This window comes from Pistacia vera, unplaced genomic scaffold, assembly GCF_008641045.1.
Source record: "Pistacia vera cultivar Batoury unplaced genomic scaffold, PisVer_v2 Contig214, whole genome shotgun sequence".
Lineage (NCBI taxonomy): Eukaryota > Viridiplantae > Streptophyta > Magnoliopsida > Sapindales > Anacardiaceae > Pistacia > Pistacia vera.
In genome coordinates this window covers 1,200,012-1,209,150 of record NW_022196018.1, presented here as the reverse complement: position 1 = coordinate 1,209,150, position 9,139 = coordinate 1,200,012, and the positions used below count along the sequence as shown (strand labels likewise).

General features: G+C 37.4%; 1 protein-coding gene across 1 annotated transcript; it reads right to left on the bottom strand.

The window, feature by feature from the left end:
• LOC116129813 (ABC transporter B family member 11-like) lies at positions 1-5,101 on the bottom strand. The gene is made up of 12 exons (XM_031415541.1): positions 4,760-5,101; positions 4,628-4,682; positions 4,380-4,552; positions 4,045-4,266; positions 3,717-3,955; positions 3,090-3,615; positions 2,706-2,979; positions 1,591-2,486; positions 1,226-1,492; positions 858-1,121; positions 455-748; positions 1-366 (listed from the first exon to the last, which is right to left on the bottom strand). The coding sequence occupies exons 1-12, from the start codon at positions 5,099-5,101 to the stop codon at positions 1-3; spliced, it is 3,918 nt and encodes a 1,305-aa protein (XP_031271401.1).
• Between the last annotated feature and the right edge of the window lie 4,038 nt (positions 5,102-9,139).

The following is a 9,139-nucleotide window of genomic DNA, read 5'->3' as shown; positions in this document are numbered from 1 at the left end:
TCAAGAGAACGTTTTCGATGAAGCACTTGTGTGCAATGCTACCAATGAAGCATAAATACCATCCTTTATATTCATCAAAGTTTCATGTTTTCCTTTCTCTGCAATCAATCCATTCTTAACCACAGCAATTAAATCAACACCTTTAATTGTTGATAACCTATGAGCTATCATTAACGTGGTTCTCCCAACTATAACTCGATCCAATGCATCTTGAACCACTCTTTCGGATTCTGCATCAAGAGCACTGGTTGCTTCATCCAGAAGTAATATTTTAGGATTCTTCACTATCGCTCTCGCAATTGCTATTCTTTGCTTCTGTCCACCAGATAATTGAACACATCTCTCGCCTATCACTGTATCATACCCCTGCACTTTTCAAATGCTACAAACCATCAAAATGTAATCCAATCAAGCCATTTTGATTTTATCTTATCGCATCAAACAAAATTGTAACCTGTTTTAAGCTGCTGATGAAGTTGTGGGCATTTGCCAATTTTGCTGCAGTTAAAATTTCTGCTTCTGCTGCATTTCCTTCCTTGCCATAGGCAATGTTTGCTCGGATAGTGTCATTAAATAACACAGGCTCCTGGCTCACCAATCCTATCTGTTGTCTGAACCACTTCAGTTGTAGCTTTTGAATTTCAATTCCATCCAATGTAATGTGACCTGAATCAGGGTCATAGAATCTTTGCAACAATGAGATTACAGTTGATTTCCCACTCCCGCTTTCTCCAACCAGAGCAACAGTCTGATAGCGATCATAAATGAATTTGTTTAGTTAGTTTATAGGATGTAGTTTAAAAGCATCTACATGGCTTTAATGGACTAAACTGAACATGAAAGTAACATCCAGTTACCTTGCCAGAATGAATAGTCAAGGTGAGATCTTTTAATATTTTAATATCTGGTCTTGTAGGATAAGTAAAACTGACATGTCGAAGCTCAATGTCCCCTTTAACACTTTCTATTGTTGTTCCGGACTCATCACTTGAGTCTATTTTTGATTTCCTGTCAAGAATTGCAAATACGGAAGCAACAGCAACCATTGCCTTACTGGCATCATGTGCAAGGAAGCCTGATTGAGAAACCCCAGTTGCAGCCAGCAAGAGAGCATAGAAAACCTGTAAATTGAGAAAAGAAACACCTTGTCTCTCAAGATGAAACTATGCGATGGAAACACTGAAAGTCACGTTGATGAACAAACGAGAAAGAAGTAGAAACTTACACGAAAAATCTCAGAAAAAGTTACTCTTCCAGCATCTAATAGTTGGACTCCAAAATAAAAACTACCAGCATAGAATAAAAACAAGAAGCAAAATGATAGTCCAAAAGCTACGCCACCTGCCAAACCCTGCTTTATTGATGCCTTTAAAGGGTCTTCACATTTCTTCTGATAAATCTTCATCACCTTTTCTTCTGCACAGAAAGAAGCAACTGTTCTAATACTTCCTATCGCATCATTCGCAACTTGACTTGCTTCCTCATACATTTTCTGCAATCATCGGTCAATAAGGTTAAGCTTTACTGAAGCAGGTAGATAAAGCATATTATATTATTATGCATCATTTTTAGTGATTTTTTGGAGCAGACCTTAGCATCAGCACTGTAACCTTGGGTATATTTCATCTGAATATATCCGTTGATCCCTACCAGGGGCAGCAACACAGAAACAATGAGAGCCATTTCCCAGTTTGTTTCAAAAGCAATAACCAAACCAGCAACTATAGTTGCAATATTCTGAACTAGCAAACCAAGTGCATCTCCAACTACCCTTCGAAAAGAAGCTGCATCCGCAGAAAGCCTTGCAACAATTGCACCACTTGAGCGGTCAGGTTCATCAAACCAACTTATCTCCATGTAAACCACTTTCTCAAAACTCATTGATCTGATCCGTCTTATCAACTTAGAGCCAGCCACAGCAAAAGAATATGACCGTAATGGAAAGACAATTAAACATGAAATGGCTAACAAGAAGAACAATAAAGCCCAAACTTTTGTATGCTTGTGGAGTTCGTCCTCTGGCTCAAAGAAAGATTTTATTGCACCAGAAAGAAGGATCCCAAAAACTGGTAACTGTAGACCAATGAGCACAGCAGCAATTGTGCCTAGCAGTAATACTGGGGTCTCTGGCTTGCTGAGGTATGCCAGGCGTGAAAGTGGGACTTCTGGAGGTGGTTCTGATGATTCTGAAGCAGAAGTAAGCGGTTCTGCTTCTATAGGTGCTAATTCCAGGACATCAATTCCAGTGGGTATACGAAATGAAACTGAGAATGAGTGACGGCTAATATTTCCATTTCCGGATGATCCCCGGCTTATGGATCGGGTTAAAGACATCCGTTGGCTTGAATTTCTTCCTGAATTCACTACTATTTCTGGCCCATTGTGATCCTTTGCGATATTTTCCTCCGATACCACGCTCGTTTCTTGCAACCGTATAAGCTGGCTGTATGCTCCAACAGGATCATTGGTTAGCTCAGAGTGTGTACCTGATATTAAAAGTAAATGAATTAAAAGATTAGAAGCTGTAATTTGTGTTTGTAGGAATGAAATGACCAATACATAAAGCACTAGTGATAGCTGAATCACTTTTTTCAGCAAGGATCCACAATTAGGAAATTTCATCATTCATCAACTATTTGTATTTATGATGAATTTTCGATGTATGCATAATAGTGCCAAGAAACTTCTGGTCAGCAAAGTTTTACCTTTTTCAACGATTTTTCCTTGATGAATAACAGCAATCATATCAGCGTTCCTTATTGTACTCAAGCGATGGGCTACAATGACTGTTGTTCTGTTGATCATAAATCTTTCTAGTGCGTCTTGCACAATTCTCTCAGATTCTGCATCAAGAGCACTTGTGGCTTCGTCTAGAAGTAGAATTCTTGGGTTTTTAAGAATTGCTCTAGCTATAGCTATTCTCTGCTTTTGCCCCCCTGATAGTTGAGTTCCATGCTCTCCAACCAGTGTGTCCAGTCCCTGAGCAAATCAACACAGGAGAAAAAATAGTTAACGAACAGGGTTCATCAAGTCGGTAGGGAGCATCCATCTGAGAAATCATACGTGCAATTCTATTTATTCCATAAAACCTGAGGGAGATTATCTATGAATGTAGCGGCATTTGCAAGTTCAGCAGCCGACCTTATTTCCTTAAGAGTAGAAGAATCCTTTCCATAGGCTATATTATCTTTAATGCTGGAAGAAAACAAGGCAGGTTCCTGACTGACGAGGCCTATTTTCTCCCTAATCCATTTAAGCTGGAACTCTTTGAGATTAATACCATCAATAAGAACTTCACCAGCCTGAGGATCATAAAATCTCTCAATTAAACCGATAACAGTTGATTTTCCACTTCCACTCTGTCCAACCAAAGCTGCAGTTGTGCCACCCGGAATTGTGAGGGAGAATTCACTGAACACTTGCTCATCCGGTCTTGCAGGATAACTAAAATAAACATCTTTTAATTCTATGTCTCCACGAATATCATCTAATTTTACCCCAATGGGATCATAAGCATCTATCTGTGGCTTCCTCTTGATTGCCTCAAACAATTTATATGCTGCAGCTTGTCCAGGACCAAACGCAGTAATGCTTCGAGATGCCTGCTCTGTAGCACTGTAAAATAAAGCAAATGGTGAGCAAAAATTCCACGCTTTTTCTTTTCGTCTTGTAATCAAATATCACATTACATAAAAAGTATGTGCAGCACAACTTACTAGGCTCCAGCCATTATATCAAAGAGTGCAGTGATGGCATCTCCTCCAGAATATCCTTTTCTGAGTATCATTTTCCCACCAAACCATACAGCCAAAGCATAAGTGGTGTATGAAAAAAAGCTAATAGAACCATAACCCAGGCCGAAGGCCAAACCTTCTTGCACACTAGATTTATAAGCCTTGGTTAAAGACTCATTGTATTTAGCTACAGCTTGCTTCTCCCCAGTAAATGATGCAACCTGCATTATTAAAGAGGATCAAATCATAAATTATTCCATGACAAGAAAAAGGAAAGGCAAGTACTAGTTTTCATGCCGAGAGTACATACAGTTCTAATTGCTCCAATCGTCTGCTGAGATACTGTTGCAGCAACTGAATAAGCAGCTTGTCCTCTGGATGACATTTTTGCCATTACAGTATTCATGATAGCTCCAGTGATGAAAAGAGGCAGAACAGAAGATAACAGGACAAAGGTGAGAAGCCATCCTTTGATAAATGCAATAACAAAGCCTGAAATGTATGTTGAGCCTAGCTCTATGACCTTTCCAACCTACATGAAGGGTAAGAAATTACGTTACAAAATTCATTCAGAAAACATCTGAACTCCTAAGAAAACTGGAAAAAGTGGAAATAGCTTAGGCTTTTGTGGTCCTTAAATAATACCTTCTCACCCATGGCATCTTGAATAAGTAAAATTTCTCCTGACATTCTTTCAATAATCTCTCCATGGCTTTCCGTATCAAAGAAGCCAACATCTTGTCTTAACATAGTTTTCAAATATAAACTTCTTATTCGTGCTGCTTGTCGTTCTCCGGTGACAATCCAACAAGTCATCTCTGACATATAAAAAAACACAGATATCTTAGTTTATTGATCATATTTTGGATCAGGAAGAAGCCTGATATACTTACGGAGAAAACCTAGAGCACCGGCCGCAATAGCCAAGAATACAAAATCCAGGGACACCTGCATATAACAAGTCCATCAGTTATAATGTATCTAATCTTATTGCATAATAGATAAACAAAAAGTTTGAAATATACCTTTGAAACTTCATCAACCACTTTTTTGGTGTCTTCATTTTCTCCATATGCATTTACTAACTCTCCAAAGAGTAAGGTCATGAATGGCATACACATCCCATTCCCAATGGCACCAATTGTGCCCACACCAATTAACAGAAAATCTGTGAAGTTGGCAAACGAGTAAAGCTTGTAATATGGCAGTTTATTAGTGCTTTCTTCTTTATCCTTTCTTTTCTCCAAATCTTGTTGGTTGTCATCCTTTTCTGTAGGTTCCTGAGAATCTACCACTTGGGAGAGACTTGTTGATGCTGCAACTGGCTCAGTGATTATTTCTCCATCAAAACCGTCATCTTTAGCCATGTTGCTTACATCAATCTACACTTTCTTTCCTAAATATTAAAAAAAAAAAAAACAAAAAAATCAAAAGAACATAAATAAACAACTTTTTGATTTATTATAACAAGCTAGTCTAACTTTGTCGCATCAGGTTCTCAAATAATAAGCTATATAGTCTTTTTGTTTATGTCACGATATTTGTAGCTGAGCTAAAATGGAGTTGAATAAAGGGATGGAGATTTGAGACTGGTCTTTTTTCTGAACGCAAGTACATTATTATTCATTCATCCACCAGTAAGCAAAAAAAATAATGAAATTAACATATATTTCTTTCGTTCATCAGCATTAGTTTGGGTCTGCAATCCCAACAAAGTCTGAATCTTTATCTAAAATGTGCAGCAAAGACGCTTCTTCAAATTTAAATCTGAAAACCAGCTTATATCAGAAAAGAGAACAAGAGATAAGTATAAATTTACATGGTAAGATTGTACTTATAGCGCAGAAAAATTAAGAACCAATTTTAGAACAAGTATTAATAGAATCGACTGACATGCAAGGAACAAGCTGCAGAAACTTGAACATTCTATCATCCAAGCTGGCATAGTAAATTCAATGTAATACAACATCATTTAACAAGAAATTAAGTATAGAGTACTTATAAGTCCAAGAAGAAGTTAGATTCCCACCTTTTTGGAGTCCTGATGAGTTTGTGATTGGCCTCTAAACTTTCAATAAACCATTGTGTATTTCAATTTCCCAGTCTAAGCAACACTATTCATATATAGGCCACCAGATCATCTTCGTGGTTTATAGTATCATATAACATATATATATATATACGGCAATCCATCACATGATTTGCACTGGTTGGACCACAAAAGATTTTCAATTAAATCATAATAACCAACTAATGAGTTTGATTTTCTGTTCAAAGAAAGGAATAGTATCATTCAGGATTTCATATTTTAAACAACCTGTGCTCTTCTCGTGCAATGTGGTCATTTTCTTATAAGGATAATTTCTCTAAACCCCCAGCTCCGCCCAAAATAGATAAACCCATTAAGGAATTGATATTACTTTCAACCCCTACGGTTCAATAGTACAGAGGATAAAAGAGTAAATACCCTGCACCTCTTACGCAAAACTGCCTCAACTAAAAGCTAGCAGTAATGTTGGAAAAGTAACCTGCCCGGCCCGGCCCGTGGCGGGTTACTGATTTTGGCGGGCCAGTCCTACCGTCCGCCAACAAAGGCAGGTTGGGTTAGGCCCACCATTTTTTTTGGGATTGGCTGGCCTAGCTCGGCCAGCCAACCCTAACCCGCCAGGTTTAGTCTGCGGTTCGGACCGGGTTAGCCCCCTTTTTTTATTTTGATTTTATTTGTTTTTGTTTAGTTAACTTTTCAAATATTAACAATTTATAATGAATAAATGTATTGTTTTTAGTTAACTTTTCAAATCAATTCAATTAAATTAATTTTTTTTGTTAACATTTTAAATATTAATTCAATTTTAATACAATAAAATTGTAATATAAGAAAAATTAGATTTATTCATTTATCAAAAAATAAAATAAGAAATTACAACAATTATTGCCTCGTTAAAAACCTCATCAAGAAAAACCCAATGGGACAAAAACTTGGTAAAGAAAAAAAATTGCAATAATTGACAAGTTACAATTTACAAAACAACTAATTTGGGGGTGGTTGACTAGGACCTCCCTCATCTGTATCATCTACATTACAAAATTGAAATGATTCTATTAAAGTATCGTTGACAACCTCGTATTGATCTTGATGGCACGACCGTTCCCAATCTTGAAAACATGTGAGGACTTCAATCATTTTTGGAGAAAATTTAGTCCTCCTTTCATTTAAAATTCTTCCGCTTGCACTAAATGCTTGTTCGGATGATACAGTTGAGATAGGAACAGCGAAAACATCCAAGGCAAGTCTTGATAATACCAGAAAAATATATTTTATGGCTTTCCAATATTCTAAGATATCAAAGTTGGCTCTCTGTTGTGGATCTGCTGGTAACATTTCGGGGGTTGCCAAATATTGTTGAAGCTCATTACTCTGTGACTGCATGGAGGACAATATATTAGTTGTTGTTGTTGGTGGTGGTGCTTCTGAAGAGGAGGCTATGCTTCGGATTCGGGTCCTCTTCGGCCTATTCAGTGCAATCCAAGAGTAGAAGTCTTCATTTGTTTCTTCTGATGCAACTTCCCTGGATACTTGCCTCTTTGCGGGTTCCTATACATGTTTTTATATTGGAAATATACTTCTGCAAGACAATTTTTTACCTCTTCTATTTGATTGGCATATGCTTCGGTTTGTAAATTTTCACTTAAATTGTCTAAACCATTTTCTAAACCTGCTAATTTAATTCTAGGATAAAATATAGCACCTAAACAATAAAGAAAAGGAATGGGTTCCCAATATTTTTTTTAAAAAAATTTCCATTGCCTTTATTGGTGCCTTTAAAATTTCATTGTTTTTGTTTTTTTGTAAATAACTCGAAAATTTTTATAATTGTATGTATTACCAATGGACTAGTAGGATAATACACACCAGAAAGTTGTAAAGTGGATTGGTAAAAATTTTTAAGAAAAGAATGAAATATTTTAGATATATGCCAATCATTTTCTACCAAATAATGAGGAACTCTATCATTTGCTATAAAATAACTAATTATATTTGCATAAGGTAAACATGAAAAAAACATTAAATAAGTACTATTCTATCTAACAGGCATGTCTAATGCAAAAGTTCTAGGAGTCATATTTGATTTTATACAAACATCTTGAAATTCAGCATTTCTTTTATTACTACTAGTAATCCAAGCTAAAGATTCTCTAATTCTATCAATATTATCTTTAATTGTTTTCATACCACTTTTCACAATTAAATTAATAATATGACATGCACAACGTTGGTGAAAAAACTTCAAATTGTTATAAAAAGGATAATTAATTTGAAAAAAATCTATAGCTGTACTATTAGCACTTGCATTATCTAAAGTTAAACTTATCACTTTATTAATAATATCATAATCTTCTAAAACTTCTACAAGTTTATTATAAATTTGTCGACCACTATAATCCACATCCATTAATCTGAATCCTAATAAAGATTTATTTAATTTACATTCGTTATCAAAATAATGACTAGTCACACAAGTATAATCTTGTTTAACTCTATGTTAGGGCCAAAATCGTCCCCAGCCCAAACGAGAAAATGGGTCCAACAATGAAGGGAAAACCAGGCCCAGTCCTTATGCGGCCCAAACCAAAACCCCCTGGATTAGGCCCATTCGATACGAAATACAATCGGCTCAAGCGGGCCGAGCACAAGCTTCCTAGTCCCAGTTCACTTCCTGTACCTATGAACGAATTCAGAGCCCATGGACACTTACAGCTCACATGCCTATCCAAACACAGGTAAAGTAGCCCACTACAACTTCAACTCCTCTAAGGTCCTTGTTAGAGTCATACTTGGACTCCTCTTCATGCCGGGATAATGGGACCAGGAGAGTTATCCCGAGAGGGAACCGATCACCATGAGAACTCCCAATCCTACCAGGATTGGGAGACCAGACAATCACTATTTAAACAGAGGTCAGCCCTCTCACAAGGCAGATTACACTACACCTACAGACCCCGAAGTTCTAGCTTGAGAACTTCACCTCATAGCCATAGTCACAGTCCCCGACTAGACTTCTGGTAACCTCTCTACTCCCTAGCCCTCACTATACTAGCCTCTTTCAGCCTTGCTGACTTGAGCGTCGGAGTGCCTATGGCAAACACCACCCCGATGGTTTTCGTCGCTTTACGCGTGTTTCTTTACGTGTGCAGGTACAGTAGATTGCTAGTGGCCTCAACCTTACAAGATCAATCCCTCATTCCGTACCAGTAGATTTTTACGTCTACAGTTTGGCGCCCACCATGGGGCCTCTAGCAATCATTCGGCTCGACGAACCTTGCTATGTAGAGGAACTTTCTATGGCTGATAATTCTGACAATGCAAACCCGGGCCTCGAGGCCAAACTGGAGGCTTTGACCAC

Excerpts from the sequence above, each read along its gene's own strand:
- LOC116129813 (XM_031415541.1), bottom strand. The coding sequence starts at position 5,101 with ATGGCTAAAGATGACGGTTTTGATGGAGAAATAATCACTGAGCCAGTT. Across the intron at positions 4,267-4,379 it reads AAGATGCCATGGGTGAGAAG|GTTGGAAAGGTCATAGAGCT; the intron begins GTATTATTTAAG and ends CCCTTCATGTAG. Across the intron at positions 2,980-3,089 it reads TCATAGATAATCTCCCTCAG|GGACTGGACACACTGGTTGG; the intron begins GTTTTATGGAAT and ends TGATTTGCTCAG.